This window comes from Heptranchias perlo, chromosome 37, assembly GCF_035084215.1.
Source record: "Heptranchias perlo isolate sHepPer1 chromosome 37, sHepPer1.hap1, whole genome shotgun sequence".
NCBI lineage: Eukaryota > Metazoa > Chordata > Chondrichthyes > Hexanchiformes > Hexanchidae > Heptranchias > Heptranchias perlo.
In genome coordinates, this window is record NC_090361.1 from 9,336,827 (window position 1) to 9,354,783 (window position 17,957).

Here is a 17,957-nt window from a genome sequence, read left to right on the forward strand (position 1 = left end):
TAGCTCCGTGGGTGTGGCATCAGCTGTAACTGTATGGGTACCTGTTCACTGTGTATACTTCAGATCCTGATGGGAGAGGGCTCAATGTCTGTAACCAGGCCCAACAATGAGATGGGTTTAGTGTCTGTAACCTGATCCCTATGGAATGGTGTCTAACCAGATCCTTATGGAATTGGGACCAGAATCTGTAACCTGATCTGTATAGGATGGGGCCTGGTGCTGCAACCAGACTCCTATGGGATGGGGGTCAATGTAGATAACCTGCACTGTTGGATGAAGGTTAAGAGCAGTGGACAGGGAGAGTAAGGAACAAATGTAATTGAAACAGTTTTAAAAATAAAAATGACTAATAGATTCCTGTAACTCTGGTCATCGAGTGCTAGAATCGAACCCAATGGCCCCAGCCTTGACCAATCAGTGCAATTCTTGGACCTGTAACAGGCTCTAACACTATCTGTGTACCTGTACCAATTGTAGAATGATATTGACGATGCCTGTCATATCCCAAATTGCCCAAGTTAACTGATGGTGTTGTCCACCTATCGTGACTGTGTTGCTGGTTGTGAAGATATGTGTGGCCTCCATGGCTCCACCGTCATTGGTTTGAGAGGACGACGAAAAGCTCTTAGTTCAACAATTGTCCGAAGAAACGAGACACGTTCCAATAGGATAAAAAAAACATGCCCCGTTGTACAAGGGAACAAGGACAGTAAAATAACCGATTGCACCAACACAGACACTCCCTCTTCCTGTTAAGGAGTATTGCACATAGTCACTGAGCAGAAGGGAAGTAATCAGCAAAGGCGAACATGGATTGTCCAGGCATCATCTTGCTGGTTTGGCACTTGTCTCTCACTGGCCTTTATTTTGCAGGTACAAGAATCAGATTTTGACTTTCTTTTTACTCTTTGCCTTTCATTCATCAGTGAGTCAGTTGTCGGTGGAGTTTGGGGGATGAAAAGCATGTTGGTTGGGCAGGGCAAGCAGTTTCTGATTTCGTTCTTAAATAGATTGTGCCTAATGGCAGAGTGAGTCACCTGGTCCTTTAATTGTGCGTTAAGGAGTGGGATTCTCTGGCAATAAGTCTGAAGTGTGTTGGGTTTAACTGGTCGTCCAATTGCTTTGCGAGAGAGGGGAGATTGCATTCAGCCTCGCACATTTGATTGCATCTATTTTTATTGTTTCTTCTCATTTCATTTTTTTATACTCAAGCTTTTTAGGGATCTTTAGTATTTCTATACAGTGATATGATTTATGGGGAAAAAAGGACAGGATGTGGTAATGCAGTGTGGGCTGCCTGAGATGAATTTCCTTCAGCTAAATTTTGGGGAAAGAAGGAATGTCTACTTCACCTCCAGCCTCAACCCCATCAATATCTCCCTTGCCACCCAGGAACCTTGTGCACTGCTCGGCTCGAAGCTCAGTTTGTTCTCTGCGCCTACCTCACCTCACCTGCTGTGGAAACCCTTACCCTAGTCTTTATTACCTCAAGGCTTAACTTCTCCAGTGCCCTCGTTGCTGGCCTCCACCCTTCACAAGCTCCGACTCGTCTGCAGTCCATGTCCTGACCCACAGTAAGGGTGGCACTCTCGTCGTCAGCAAGTTGACTTCATAATCCTTCTCCTTACCTTCAAACCTCTCCATGGCTTCATGCCGCCCCACCTCCAAGACCTCCTCCAGCTGTATGTCCCGAGATACACTCTGGTCCTCCAACCCTAGTCTACTCGTCATTCCCCTACCTCTCCGTACCACCCACGCGCAGCTACTCTTTCAGGCACAATTCTCCCCCCTCCACCAGCGTCTCTTCCTTGTTGCCTCCATGCTGGACTTCAAAAGCCTCAGGAAGGCCTCTTCTCTTCAATCATGTTTTTGCCCCCAACGCTGCCCTTTTCCCTTCTATTTGTTCACTGCCCTGTACAGCACTCTGAGGCAGCTCCCTGGACGGAACGAGTGCGGCTCGGGACGCAACTTGTGATTGTTGTTGTGTGTGATTGGAGACTGTGCTGGCGAGGGTTTCCCGTGATCGATTCAGTCCACTTTTTAAAAGAAGTATAATTTCCTGCCTTGCTCTGCTCTCCTGAAGGTGTTGATAGATGGGCACTCGTATCTGTCCCTAACCTCACCAAAGTGACCATTCTTCATGTGTGAGCCCAGACAATGAGTGTGGGTAGGCTTTGGATTGTCGGGGCCAATGAGATGGCGCAACTGGGAAACTGCACATCTTGCTGCGATGCTGAGGTCACTGGTTATGATCACCTGACCGTTTAAGTCCACATCATCTCGGGTGGTTCTCTTAACCTTTCACAGGTAGTTGAAATTATTCCATTTTAGAAAAAAATACCCATTACATTCCCTTGTGTATTTTAACTTGTTTTTCCAGGTACAAGTAGCAACAATGAACAACATGTGAAGCAAATCTACGCTGTAAAGGGGAAGGATGTGACACTCACCTGCAAGTACAGAGACATTACCCCGAAGACAACCATGGAACTGAAAGTGAACCCAGATAACTCGAGCCTGTGGCCTGCTGAGGCACAGACAGTGATATGGCAACGTTACAAACAGCCCGAAAACCAAATGAATAAACAGATCATTCTATTAACTGGTCGTTTCACATCAAAGGCTTCCTCGTCCAGTGCACAGCTCTACATCAAAGGATTACAAGTGACAGACGTTGGATTCTACTCCTGTCGCCCAGTTTTCACAGTTATTAAGGGCGAGTCTGATGTAACACAGCTGATTATCACAGGTGGGTGCTGGTCTGGTGAAATCAGGTCCCCACAGGGTACGTGTGCAGACACATGTTTCCAATTGGCTGGGAGAGGGTTCTTGCAAAGTGGGAAATCCGACAAAGAAATAAAACAGCAGTGGGAAATATTTAAAACGGTGATCAGTAGAGTCCAGGAGAAATATATCCCACTAGAACAAACTCGTCAGTAACGATACACCAGTAAAGAAATAAGGGCGAAATTGAAACTGAAGAGAAAGGCAACAAAGGAGAGGATGACAAAAGGGAATATGAAAAGGTTAGGAAAGAAGTAAAAAAGAAACAATTACGAAAGCAAAATGAAACCATGAAATTAAATTATCAAGGAATATCAAAAAAAAAGTAAAGTATTCTACAGGCATATAAATAACAAAAGAAAAATTAGGATAGGAACAGGACCACTAAGGGATACACATGACAAACTCGCAATGATAGCGCAATGGCAGAAATATTAAATAATTGCATTGCTTCAGTATTTACCAGTGGGCAGAACATTAGAAGAGAGATCAAAAAAGATGTAAAGGCATTTTAGATAGAAAGGGGGGAGATAATTGATAAACTAATTAAACTTAGAGAGGATAAAACCCCTGGTCCAGATGGATTGTATCCATGCATATTACAAGAAGCTAGGGAAGAGATAGCAGAGGCACTATTACATATACATACAAATTCATTAGAAAAGGGAATAATTCCAGAGGACTGGCGGACAGCGAAAGTGATTCCTATATTTAAAAAGGGAGATAGAACAAATCCAGGGAATTATAGACCAGTTAGCTTAACGTCAGTGGTAGGATAGACAATGGAATCCATACTCAAAGATGTAATAGAGAAACATCTAGAAACCAAAAATATAATAAAGAATAGTCAGCACGGATTTCAAAAGGGGAGGTCATGCTTTGACCAATCTTATTGAATTCTTTGAAGAAGTAACAGAAAGAGTAGACAAGGGCAATGTAATAGATGTAATATATTTGGATTTTCAAAAGGCCTTCGATAAGCATAAGTAGACTCATGACTAAGGTCAGGGCACGTGGAGTCAGGGGACAAGTAGCAGAATGGATAGCAAGCTGGCTACAAAACAAAAAACAGAGTAGGGGTTAAGGGTAGTTACTCAAACTGGCAAAAGGCGGGAAGTGGTGTTCCACAAGGATCGGTGCTGGGACCACTATTGTTCAGATATACATATATACATATAAACTTTCTGGACTCGGGAATTGGAAGTATAATTTCAAAATTTGTGGACGGCACCAAATTAGGGGGTATAGTTAATACTGAGGAGGACTGCGACAAAATACAATTAGACATTAATAAACTTGCAGAATGGGCATGTAATTGGCAAATTAATTACTGTGAGGTGGTACATTTTGGTGGGAATAATGAGGTGGTCACATACTCCTTGGAAAATAAGAGTCTAAACAGGATAGAGGAACAGAGGGATTTAGGGGTACAGATACACAAATCACTAAAAGTAGTGGCGCAGGTTAATAAGATCATTAAAAAAAAAGCAAACCAAGCACTGGGGTCCATTTCTAGAGGGATAGTATTGGAAAGCAAAGAAGTTATGTTAAACTTGCATAGAACCTTGGTTAGACCACACTTGGAGTACTGCAAACAGTTCTGGTCTCCACACTATAAAGAGGATACTGAGGCACTGGAGAAGGTGAAAAAAACATTTACTAGGATGATTGCAGAAATGAGAAGTTGTACCTATCAGGAAAGATTGAATAGGCTGGGGCTTTTTTCTCTAAAAAAGAGAAGACTGAGGGGTGACCTGATAGAGGTCTTTAAGATAATGATAGAGTTTGATAGGGTAGATGGAGAGAAGCTGTTTCCACTTGCGGGGGAGACCAGAACTAGGGGCCATGAATATAAGATAGTCACTAACAAATCCAATATGGAATTCAGGAGAAACATCTTCACCCAGAGAGTGGTAAAAATGTGGAACTCGCTACCACAAGGAGTAGTTGAGACGACGAGCATAGATACATTTAAGGGCAAGCTAAATAAACACATGAAGGAGAAGGGAATAGAAGGATACTCTGTAGGGGTAGATGAAGAAGGGTGGGAGGAAACTCACATGGAGCATAAACACCGGCATGGACCTGTTGGGCTGAATGGCTGTAAATTCTTTGTAGAGTGATTGGATATTGGTGATTGTTCTACAGTGATAGCTGGTGTCCATCGAACACTGGCTGAGACTGGCTCTTGGCCAACTGCTTATCACATTGGTAACATCTCAGGGCTCCTGCCAATGGCTCAGTGAGTAAATGGACCATATGATGCCATACTGGTGGAAACTCATGAGATCCCAAGAAGGGCTGTTTGACGTTTTCTCCTGACGTTCACACGAGCTTTCCAGCAGGGCTTCACCAGAGGGCAATCAGGGGTGGGAATTTTGTCTGGTTTGCCCCTTCCTGACCCAGAGGGCTATGGCCAACTGCAGCACCCCCTGGCTGAGATGCGCCAACTCAGCACAGACCAGGGAAAAAACATGGCACCTTCTTGGTCTGCATGGCTCAGTAGCTTATTGGGTGGTTAATTGTATCCATGTGATCTATATCAATTAGTGTTAATTGTATTCAGGTGGTGCACATCAATTGTATCCATTTATAAGAGAGTTGATCTAGGGTGCGGTGTGGGTGTAATGTGGAGTTCTGGGAATAAAGGCTTGGAAGCAACTGAAGACTCGGCTCTAGTATTTTATCCTTCGCCACCTGGCTGGTGATAGGGACCTCGGAATCTCTGGCTGGGAGGCGGAAACGGCCAATGACTCCTGCTTGCTATCCAGCAACCTCTCCTGAAATGTCGATGTGTGGACCTGGAGGTGAGGACACAATTGGCATGGCTTTGGATGAATATCCTGCAGCCTAGGCCTACGCATGGCTATCTGGGTTAGGTACCAAAGAGGCACAGCAACCATCGCCCCCCATGAGTCTGTGCCTTCAGCACGGGACGGGTTGAGAGAGGAGGATTGCTGAGGCAAAAGAATAAATATCTGTTTTCAACTTTTTTTTTAAAGTATGTACCTAAATAAATAATTACAAGTATGAACTGATAGCTGGGTTACTACACAAGTCCGAGTTCATTATTGCTCCTATTGTGGCAAAGTATTTTAATAATTTTCTCTCTTATTTTTTAAGCTTCACCAGCTTTTCAGGATACTTCCACCCTGCCCCAATTAGAGGTGAACAAAACCAGGACTCTGAGCTGCAAAATAGTCGGATTTTATCCAAAGCAGTTTAAGATGGAATGGTTGAAGGGCGGGAATCAGTTGCGTCAACAACATCTGCATGTCGCCACTAACCGGGACGGAACCTTCAGTGCCGAGTCCACAATTTTATTTGTACCACAGCTCAATGACCACAATAAAATGATTACTTGCAGGGTCACTCACCAATCTGTGAAGACGCCTATCCAGTGGTCTCAAAAGCTCAACGTTTTATGTAAGTACGGTACGGTCAGAACTTCCGGCAACAAAACACTTTTTCTTCCTCCTTCCCTGAAGGCGCTGAGTCCTTGCTGGGGGTAGGGCTGGACATGCAACAAGTATTTTCTAGCGACTTTTTAGACAGCGAGTTGTTACGATCTGGAATGCATTGCCCTGAAAGGGCGGCGGAAGCAGATTCAATAATAACTTTCGTGGAAACGTAGAAACATAGAAAATAGGAGCAAGAGTAGGCCATTCGGCCCTTCGGGCCTGCTCCGCCATTCAAAATGATCATGGCTGATCGTCTAACTCAGTACCCTGTTCCCGCTTTTTCCCCATACCCCTTGATCCCTTTAGCATTAAGAAATATATCCATCTCCTTCTTGAATACATCTAATGACTTGGCCTCCACTGCCTTCTGTGGTAGAGAATTCCACAGGTTCACCACCCTCTGAGTGAAGAAATTTCTCCTCATCTCGGTTCTAAATGGCATTCCCCGTATCCTGAGACTGTGACCCCTGGTTCTGGACTCCGCAGCCATCGGGAACATCCTCCCTGCATCTAGTCTGTCTAGTCTGGTTAGAATTTTATATGTTTCAATGAGATCACCTCTCAGTCTTCTAAACTGAAGTGAATATAGGCCTAGTCGATCCAATCTCTCCTCATACGACAGTCCTGCCATCCCAGGAATCAGTCTGGTAAACCTTCATTGCACTCCCTCCATGGCAAGGACATCCTTCCTCAGATAAGGAGACCAAAACTGCACACAATACTCCAGATGTGGTCTCACCAAGGCCCTGTATAACTGCAGTAAGACATCCCTGCTCCTGTACTCAAAATCCTCTTGCAATGAAGGCCAACATACCATTCGCCTTCCTCACTGCTTGCTGCACCTGAATGCTCACTTTCAGCGACTGGTGTACAAGGACACCCAGGTCTCGTTGCACCTCCCCTTTTCCCAATCTATCACCATTCAGATAATAATCTGCCTTTCTGTTTTTACAACCAAACTGGATAACCTCACATTTATCCACGTTATACTGCATCTGCCATGTTCTTGCCCACTCACCCAACTTGTCTAAATCACATTGGAGCCTCTTTGCATCCTCCTCACAGCTCACATTCCACCCCAGCTTTGTGTCGTCTGCAAACTTGGAAATGTTACTTTTAGTTCCCTCATCCAAATCATTGATATATATTGTGAATAGCTGGGGCCCAAGCACTGATCCCTGCGGTACCCCACTAGTCACTGCCTGCCACCTGGAAAAAGACCCGTTTATTCCTACTCTCTGTTTCCTGTCTGTCAACCAATTCTCAATCCATGGGAATTGGATATATAATTGGAAAGGAAAACATTTGCAGGGCTATGGGAAGGAGCAGGGGAGTGGAACTAATTGGATAACTCTTTCAAAGAGTCGGCACAGGCACGATGGGCCAAATGGCCTCCTTCTGCGCTGTATGATTCTATGATCTTGCTCGAGCGACCATTCTTCACCTGTGAACCTTGTCAGTGGGCTATTCAACTGTGGGAGACATCACAGCCAAGCACAATCCTCTCCTCATGTCCACACAAATGCTGGAAAGTGATCAAGAATCCTGGTTGATTTTTCCCTTTCCCAGCTCAGGGGCACTTGAGGCCAATTCCAGCACCCTTACTACTGCCCAGGCTGTGATCAGCTAGCTCGGCACAGACCAGGGATCAGACAGACTGGGGCCTTCTGGTCTGCTTGGCTCAGTACCATGCTGGGCATTGATTCTGCCCACTAGGCTATTATTGTATGTTACTTTTATCCACTGTTTCAGATATTATTTAAATGTTTGATATGATGCTCTCCGGTTCTTTTCTAACAGATGGGCCTGTAGATCTTAGGGTGGAACCAGGGAACAATGTTGTGAAGATGAAAGGTGACCTGCTTGAGTTATCATGCAAGGCCAATAGCAACCCTCAAGCCCAAATGTCTTGGCTCCTAAATGGAAAGGTTTTGCTGACGGCTACAACTAATCATCTGATGATCAAGGTTGAGAACATCACATCCAGCAAGCAAGGGAACTACACCTGCTCCGCAGAGAACAAGCTGGGAAGGAGAGAGTCTGTGGTGATGGTCACTGTGATTGACAGACCGATATCCAGTTTGTATCTCAGATTTGTACTGAAGACATCACAAGTTTTTTTTATACAGGATCATACAGCACAGGAGGAGGCCATTCGGCCCATCGTGCCTGTGCCGGCTCTCTGAAACAGCTACTAATTAATCCCACTTCCCCTTCTCTTACCCCATAGCCCTGCAAATGTTTCCTTTTTAACTATATATCCACTTCCCTCTTGAAAGTTACTATTGAATCTGCATTCCAGCTCGTAATAATTCACTGCATAAAAAATTTCTCTTCATCTCCCCCCTGGCTTTTTTGCCAATTATCTTAACTTTGTGTCCTCTGGTTACCGACCCTCCTGCCGGTGGAAATCATTTCTTCCTATCTGCTCTATCAAAACCCCTCATAGCTTTAAACATCTCTATTAAATCTCCCCTTAACCTTCTCTGCTCTAAAGAGAACAATCCCAGTTCTCCAGTCTCTCCACAAAACTGATTTCCCTCATCACTGGTCCCATTCTGGTGAATCTCCTCTGTACCCTCTTCGAGGCCTTGACGCCTCCCTAAAGTGTGGTGTCCACAACAGAACACAATTTTTTAAAATTTAGTTGTTTTGTTCTTTTTCTCTTTTCAATTTTCTCCTCCCTTCTTCCCAAAAATGCTGACTCACAGCTGGGTAGCAGTTCCATGCACCCTGGACACTCTCTAGTACCTCGGTCCTCACCCAAGGGTCGGCTATCACGGTGAGTGTTGGCGGGTAGTTCAACCATGAAGGGCCAACAATCCCGAAGGCAAACCCAAGACTGCTCTCGTCCAGCACGCACGTGTGCACACGTGCACTGAATGTTAACAGGGGATTTAACTGAGGTGTTCAAAATTATGAAGGGTTTTGAGAGAGTAGATATATACTTGAAAGGGAGAAATTTACAGGGCTATGGGAAAAGAGCAGGGGGAATGGGAACTGGATAGCTCTTTCAAAGAGCTGGCATATGCATGATGGGCTGAACAGCCTCCTTCTGCGCTGTATCGGTGACATCATCCGAAAACACGACATCAGGTTCCACACATATGCTGACGACACCCAGCTCTACCTCACTGCTGCCTCTCCCAACCTCTCCACTGCTTCTCATTTATCACTCTGCTTGTCCGACATCCAGTACTGGATGAGCAGAAATTTTCTCCAACTAAATATTGGCAAGATCGAAGCCATTGTCTTCGGCCCCCACCACAAACTCAGTTTCCGAGCCACCAACTCCATCCTTCTCCCTGGCCACCATCTGAAGCTGAACCAGACTGTTCGAAACCTTGGAGTTCTATTTGACCCGGAGATAAGCTTCCGATCGCATATCTGCTCCATCACCAAGACCGTCCACTTCTACCTCTGTAACATCTCCAGTCTCTGCACCTGCCTCAACTCATCTGCTGCTGAAACCCTCATCCATGCCTTTGTTACCTCTAGAATTGACTATTCCAATGCTTTGCTGGCCGGCTTCCCATCTTCCAGCCTCCTTAAACTTCAGCTCATGCAAAACTCTGATGCCCATATCCTAACTCGCACCAAGTCCTGTTCACCCATCACCCCTGTGCTCACTGACCTACGTTGACTCCCGGTCCGGCAATGTCTCGATTTTTAAAATTCTTATCCTTGTTTTCAAATCCCCCCATGGCCTCACCCCTCCCTATCTCTGTAGCCTCCTCCAGCACTACAACCCTCCGAGATCTCTGCGCTCCTCCAATTCTTGCCTCTTGCGCATCCCCAATTTTAATCGCTCCACCATTGGCGGCCGTGCCTTCAGCTGCCTAGGCCCTGAGCTCTGGAATTCCCTCCCTAAACCTCTCCACCTCTCTCTCCTCCTTTAAGATGCTCCTTAAACCTACCTCTTTGATCAAGCTTTTGGTCACCTGTCCTAATATCTCATGTGGCTCGGTGTCAAATTTTGTTTGATGATCACTCCTGTGAAGAGCATTGGGACGTTTTACTATGTTAAAGGTGCTATATAAATGCAGGTTGTTGTCGTAGTTGTATGATTCTATGATTTACCAGAAGGGATCACTGAATCTCTGGGCCCCGTCCCTCAGTGCGTCTCTGAGTTTCCTGCCCCTCAGATTCTGCTGATTTTACTTGCAGCATGATAGCGTACAATCCTGTTCGCTATCCATTGACTCCTGCTGGCAAGTCTGGATGGCAGCTGAAGATAGAATTGGGCTCAGCTGGGACCCCCTCTTCACCCCCACCCCCTGCCCCCACCATGGTTACATAGCCTGTCTACTCTTGCTGTCAAGACTCACACTTGTGAAGTAACAGAGGCTACCTGGTACACAACGGTGCTTCCAGGAGAGATGGGGAGCAAGTTGGTTTAAAAAGTGAGTTGGTAATTCTGTGGAGTGCAACTACATGGAATGTACAGCGCAGAAACAGCCACATTCAGCCCAACTGGTCTATGCTGGTGTTTATGCTCCACACGAGCCTCCTCCCATCCCTCCATCTAACCCCATCAGCATGTCCTTCTATTCCTTTCACCCTCATGTACTTATCTAGCTTCCCCTTAAATGCATCTATGATATTCGCCTCAACTATTCCTTGCGGTAGAGATTTCCACATTCTAACCACTCTCTGGGTAAAGATGTTTCTCCTGAGTTCCCCGTTTGTATTGCAGATGTAATTGCCAGGTACACGTTGGTTATTGCGGTCAGCCTCAGTGTTGTGCTACTCCTGATCATCCTGATACCCGTCGCCACATGTGCTGTAAGTACCTTTTACCTTCTTTTGGAGTTCATCCTCCTCCCGCTCAGAGCCTGCTTACCAACCTGCTTCTCGAGTAACTGCATCTTATCAGGGAAGCCCTCGAGCGAAAAATAACATTATTGCAGGTGCTGGAAATCTGAAAACGGAAACAGGACAGGCTGCAAATAGACAGCAAGGCCCGGCAGCATCTGCGGAGAGACCGAATTCAGATCCTAAGACACTTGCTCGGGTGTCCTTGATGCCTGAAACGTCTCCACAGATGCTGCCTGGCCTGTGGAGCATCTCCAGCCTTTTCCACTTCAGTTTACAATTAAGCGGTGGTGGGATAAATGTGTCAATCACGGTGTCTCCCTTTCAGATCGTAAAGAGGTGCAGAGCGACAAGGTGGCAGGAGGAGGAACCGGTTTACATGGTGAGTGTGAATGTGAGCGTTGTGTGTACATGAGTGAGGGACAGCAGTAAGGCCCCTAGGATTTCCAGACATTGGATCCAGTCAATGACCTTTCTTTGATATGATGTGGAGATGCCGGTGATGGACTGGGGTTGACAATTGTAAACAATTTTACAACACCAAGTTATAGTCCAGCAATTTTATTTTAAATTCACAAGCTTTCGGAGGCTACCTCCTTCCTCAGGTGAACGATGTGGAAATGAAATCCTCGAAATGAAGTCGCATTTATAATTCACAGAACAATGCTTGGTGAGTACAGACAGTTTTTTCAACTGCCCGTTGCCAAGGCAATCAGTGTGCAGACAGACAGGTGTTACCTGCCAGTTTCTTTGATAGTCATTGTGCTACAAGCCTGGGACCATTGTTAGTGACGAGCCATTCCATGAGGAAGTGCACAAGAATGGGGTTTTATCCTCAGTTTTCTCCCATCCCTCCCTCCCAAACCCATTGACTCTTGCTGAGGTACATCACTGGTCACCCATGTGTTAGCCATGAGAGTGAGTGTTGGCAGGTTGTTTGACTCTGGTCCGGCAATGCCTCGATTTTAAAATTCTCATCCTTGTTTTCAAATCCTTCCACCCTGTGACTTCCTCTAACCCTACAACCCTCCAAAATCTCTGCGCTCCCCCAATTCTGGCCTCTTGCACATCCCCGATTTTCCTTGCTCCACCATTGGCGGCCGTGCCTTCAGCTGCCTGGGCCCTAAGTTCTAGAATTCTCTCCTTAAACCTCTCTGCCTCTCTACCTCCCTCTCCTCCTTTAAGATGCTCCTTTAAAAGCTACCTCTTTGACCAAGCTTTTGGTCACCTGTCCCATTATCTCCTTATGTGGCTCGGTGTCAAATTTTGTTTGATAATCGCTCCTGTGAAGCCTTGGAACATTTTACTACGTTAAAGGTGCTATATAAATGCACATCGTTGTTGTTGTGGGGAATCACAGCCGAGTGTGATCTTGGAATGACTCGATGTCTACACAGACTCACCTTCCACAACGAGTCACTTGATTGTGATCAAGAGCTGATATTCCCTCCACCCCACTCTTCCCCCCTGCCCCCAACTTATCCTAGGAGTGCTGAGACATTTGGAGCCTCTCTCCTACCATCTGGACTGAGATCAGTCAACATGGCTCAGATTCGAACCTTCCTGGTCTCTACGTCTCTGGTGCAGTTACCCACGGAGCTGTTGGGGGAGCCAGGTCTGGCCCACTGTCCTGCATTCCCAGTAGCAGCAACTGTTTCCATTGCTGGGAGCAGGGATGACCTTCCACCCCTCTGTAACCCTGAGGTCACCGCTAGGGTGCAGTTAGAGCTCTACACTCAACACAGCTTTGATTTCTTCCTATTTTTGGATGAGGAAGTAAGTCTCTTGGGTTGCCTGTTGCTCACCGTGAGAGAGCCCTCTCCATTAAGCCCATTACCCACAGAGTTTAGGAACAGGAGTAGGCCATTCAGCCCCTCGAGCCTGTTCCTTCCTGTAGGCTAACAGGAAGTGGTGTGCAGCACGGAATGGACAGGATAAGTTGAGGGGGGAAGGAAACAACATGGGATTACACCTCAGTCTGTACCTGCCCAGCCAGTTCAGGAAAGCTGCAGATGTGCCCACTCTGATGTATCTGTCAAGACCATGATTCAGAACGACTCCCTAGTGGTTATGCTTTTCTCCCTTTAAGGTGTCTTCACAGCCCACCGCTGATGTTTATGATACTCTGACCACAGCCGGTACTGAGGAACCCAGCGCCCAGCAAAAGGTAACTAGCTGCAGGCAGAAGCTGATGAGGCGGGTGAGGAGCCTGGGGGTGGGGGCAACTGTGCTGCTGGGTACCAGTGCACAGGTCCAGGTTACTCAGGTCTCTGAGCAGCAGAGGCTGGGAACAGTTCACTTGCTCAGCCTCACAGCAATGGGAGGGTGTATGCAGGTGGGTATGGGGGCCGTGTCTGGATGGTATTCATTGGATGGGTGGGGTGGGTATGACGTTTGGGGGCCGTGTCTAGATGGTATTCAGTGTTTGGGTGGGGTGGGTGTGATGTTTGGGGGCCGTGTCTGGATGGTGTTCAGTGGGGAGGGTGTATTGGGTATGGTATTTGGGGTGGGTGTCCAATTGGTGTTACTCATATACCGTGATGGAAACCTTCAGAAGTGCCACCCATCAGTTTCCATGGAAACTCGAGCTGTATTTCTCCAAAGGAATCGGACCCATTTCTGATTCCTTTCTTTACTTTTACTTACCACAAGCTCTGGGAAGCTTTTGTCCATTGTATTTTTTTGTGATCCTCTCAATTAGACATTAACTGAATGTTAAGGAATTTTGTCCTGTTCACTGAGAAGTGGACTAAAATAGATCAAGGTTATTTTCCTGGGAATTTTAGCAGCCACTGGGGAAGTCCTTGATCCCCCCCACTCCGTGTGAACTGGGTTCCTGGGTTTGAGACTCTACTGAAGCCAATTGTAATACACTGCACCACCCAGCCCCCCGTCCGGTGGGTCTCACTAACCTCTGCTTTTCATTTCTTTTTAAGGCGACTGATAGCATTTATGCAAACATTTAAAGATCCAGAGGCTGTAAATCGGCAACAGCCAAGAGCAAGGTAAGCCAAGGTGAAGTGGATAGCACTCTCGCCTCTGAGTCAGAAGGTCCATTCCAGAGACTTGAGAACAAAACCTAGGCTGACCCTCCAGTGCAGTACTGAGGGAGTGCTGCACTGTCGGAGATGTTGTCTTTCTGATGAGATGTTAAACTGAAGCCCCGTCTGCCCTATCAAGTGGATGTATAAGATCCCATGGCACTACTTTGAAGAAGAGCAGGGGAGTTCTTCCCGGTGTCCTGGCCAATATTTATCCCTCAACTAACACCATTAATGTGGAGATGCCGGTGATGGACTGGGGTTGACAATTGTAAACAATTTTACAACACCAAGTTATAGTCCAGCAATTTTATTTTAAATTCACAAGCTTTCGGAGGCTTCCTCCTTCCTCAGGTAAATGTTCCTGAGGAAGGAGGAAGCCTCCGAAAGCTTGTGAATTTAAAATAAAATTGCTGGACTATAACTTGGTGTTGTAAAATTGTTTACAATTAACACCATTAAAACAGATTACCTGATCATTATCACATTTCTGTTTATGGGATCTTGCTGTGCACAAATTAGCTGCCCCGGTTCACTGCATTATAACAGTGACTACACTTCAAAAAGTACTTCATTGGCTGTAAAGCACTTTGGGTTGTCCTGAGGTCGTGAAAGGTAATATATAAATGCAAGTCTTTCTAACCCGTGCTGTACCTGCCCTGGGAGTGTTTGATGGGACAGTGTAGAGGGAGCTTTACTTCGTACCTAACCTGTGCTGTACCTGCACTGGGAGTGTTAGATGGGGCAACGTAGAGGGACCTTTACTTGGTATCTAACCTGTATTTATCCCAGAGGACTAATGTGAGTCATTAACAGTCATTGTGAGGGAGTCGAACACTGGAACAGTAGAATGGAAACAGATTAACATAGTGCCCAAAATCAAAGGGGTGACAAAGTAGATGCAGCCAACTAGAGACCCATTAGTCTTCCTTCACTACTGTGTAAAATAACGGAATTGGTTATCAGGAGAAACCTTCAGGGTTATCTGTACAATAATCCAGTAAACAGTTTACAACATGGATTCAGAAGGGGAAGTTCCTGCCTGACAAACATCTGACTTTTTTGAGGAAGTGTCACTAATTTTCGTTACTGGCAGATTGCTAATTGCTTCCTCTGTCGAATTATTTCTGACCTTTTCGTGTTTATCAAGGTGAGGGATGTTAGCGCTGGGAAATGGAACTATCGCCATTTTAGACTCCCAGTGTCAGCACCAAACAAATGCTCCTAGATCAGGTACAGCACGGGTTAGATACAGAGTAAAGCTCCCTCTACACTGTCCCATCAAACTCTCCCAGGGCAGGTACAGCACGGGTTAGATACAGAGTAAAGCTCCCTCTACACTGTCCCATCAAACACTCCCAGGGTAGGTACAGCACGGGTTGGATACAGAGTAAAGCTCCCTCTACACTGTCCCATCAAACACTCCCAGGGTAGGTACAGCACGGGTTAGATACAGAGTAAAGCTCCCTCTACACTGTCCCATCAAACACTCCCAGGGCAGGTACAGCACGGGTTAGATAGAGTAAAGCTCCCTCTACACTGTCCCATCAATATGTATAAACCCCAACCTCGGAATGCCCATAATGTACCAGTTGACATGTTTCCATTTCTCATTCCAGTCCTCCTTTGGCCTCTCTGAATGACAATGTTGATTTTGTGTTAATTGGTGGAACTTATTTCACATGGAACCCTCACACTCAGTGATATTGGAGGGAATGATATATTTTTGTTCAAAGTACCTTTCCTTTCTGTGTTACCAAGAATTTCTTCAACTTTTTTTAAATTGAAAAACAACGTCAATCGTTTAGTTGCCATGGAGACCAGCCCATCCTGGCTGCCGGCAGTATTCACCGGTATGGGGGCGAGACCAGTGTGTTTTGGCTACAGATGGAATCGTGGTGGAGAGAGGTTATAACACTTGTTCGCGTTGATTTTTTTGGAATGCAAGTTATAAAACTGTTCTTAAATGGTGCGCTACAGAGACAGGTGATGAGGCAACATTCTGGGCTGTAGAATGAGAATTCCCCAGAGCCTGAGCTCCATATTAATCCCTCTGGGACGGAGAATGAGCAGTCGACTCAAACTGCCGTCATGTACCTCCCAGACACCCACCACCAGAGTGACAGAGGCAAAACCTTGCAACAAGTCCCTGCTGGTCCAGATAGATGAGAAGGAGGAAGGAACATAATGAGGGGAAAGATATGTAACCAGCTTCAGAGGGAAGCTGAATGTAAGGAGCCTACTCAATGATTTCTACAGGCTCCCATGATGGCTGAGTGGGTAGTGGCGCTGACCAGTGTAGGACTAGGTCCTGCAGATCAGTCCCAGGTTTCAGTTTGTGCTCGTGGCCGGCCTCCCATCATCCGCCCTCCGTAAACTTCAGCTCATCCGAAACCCTGCTCGCCGTATCCCAACTCGCACCAGGTCGCGTTCACCCATCACCCCTGTGCTCGCTGACCTACATTGGGTCTCAGTCAAGCAACAGCTCCAATATAAAATTCTCATCCTCGTGTTCAAATCCCACCATAGCCTCGCCCCTCCCAATCTCTGTAACCTTCTCCAGCCCTCTGAGAACTCTGCGTTCCTCCAATTCTGGCCTCCTGTGACTCTCAGATTTCCTTCACCCCACCATTGGCGGCCTTCAGCTGGCTAGGCCCCAAGTCCTGGAATTCTCTCTCGAAACTTTTCTGCCTCTTTACCCCTCTCTCCTCCTTTAAGAAGCTCCTTGAAACCATTGAAGTCAATTGAACTGAATATTGGATGGGGCGTATATCGGGCGGGAGATGCGATAACCCCTGATTTGCGTCCCCGCCCAAATCGAATGACACCACCCCATATGTGGAATATTGGGTCCGCACGGAAAGCATGGGAAAGAGTTCGGAGTTCAGCGAGAAGGAAATATCAGGTTTCAGATCATAAAAGTATGACAAATAGCTGAGGAAACCCAGCCCATTCCCAGAGACACAAAGATTAACGGAGGCTGTAAAATTATTCAAATACAGAAGGAACCGAGTAGCTTGGACATGGGGAGTTTGTGTGGAACCAGGAATAACGAGTCAATGCTGGGCATTGGAGCTAAAAATGACTGAGAGATTCACATCACAGCTGATACTTGGGGACCTTCACCGAATGCAGGGAATGTGGACTCGGGTGAAAAGAAATGGGGTGGGATTTCTGATCAAGCAAGAAGGAGGCGCATGTGGGTTTGGGGCAGACAAGAGCTATGATGATCCAGGCAGATGCTGTGGGGCTGAGAGAGACGTCCGAGGCCCCTTCTCTTCTGTCCACATTCTTCCGTTTCTTGTTTCATTTTATTCTGTTGGACAGAAGCCAAGGGCTACGTTCGTTCCCTAAACTCTGCTCTATTTAATTTCTTTTACAGGTCGCCAAAGAAAGACCAGACCAAAGAAGGTTCGACATTCGTAACTTGTGATTCAACTGATTACTACAACTTCTCTGGCTCAGCTCACGCTCAGACCTGATGGTCTCCACCAGGGTTTAGCAGGTGGATGGTAGAAGGGGCCACGGTCATTTCTCCTGCCTTGTCATCAACATGGAGCTCGTATGAAAATCACAGACATGCCTTGTTACTGCTCGTTCACACCCATTTGGTATAATTTGTTCACCGGCCGCAGCACGTCTGAGCAGTAAGATTCTGAGCTGTTGCTGGCCAGACAGAGTTTCGTCCCTCCTTCCAGGAGAGAAAAATAGGAAAATTACCAAAGGGAGCTTATCTTCATTTTTAAAAAAATCATCTATTTCCCTGATTAGTAATTGTACAGTAAATCATTATTACATAAGCAATCACTCCATTTGTCAGTGATGTCGGAATTGATTAAATAAGCTTTTAATTTAA

At 46.2% G+C, this 17,957-nt stretch overlaps 1 protein-coding gene across 2 annotated transcripts in view; it reads left to right on the top strand.

Moving 5' to 3' along the window:
* LOC137304478 (sialic acid-binding Ig-like lectin 14) overlaps window positions 1-17,957 on the top strand; it is a 31,561-nt gene extending 13,604 nt beyond the window's left edge. The window contains exons 1-9 of one of the 2 annotated variants that reach the window (XM_067973085.1): window positions 798-873; window positions 2,381-2,749; window positions 5,908-6,210; window positions 8,046-8,324; window positions 10,942-11,030; window positions 11,389-11,442; window positions 13,150-13,227; window positions 13,997-14,065; window positions 17,484-17,957. In XM_067973085.1, the coding sequence (XP_067829186.1) occupies window positions 810-873; window positions 2,381-2,749; window positions 5,908-6,210; window positions 8,046-8,324; window positions 10,942-11,030; window positions 11,389-11,442; window positions 13,150-13,227; window positions 13,997-14,026 (1,266 nt within the window). In that variant the 5' untranslated portion in view covers window positions 798-809 and the 3' untranslated portion in view covers window positions 14,027-14,065; window positions 17,484-17,957. Of the gene's footprint in view, window positions 1-797; window positions 874-2,380; window positions 2,750-5,907; window positions 6,211-8,045; window positions 8,325-10,941; window positions 11,031-11,388; window positions 11,443-13,149; window positions 13,228-13,996; window positions 14,066-17,483 lie in introns of those variants that run through there. The other variant, XM_067973086.1, reaches the window with a different exon arrangement.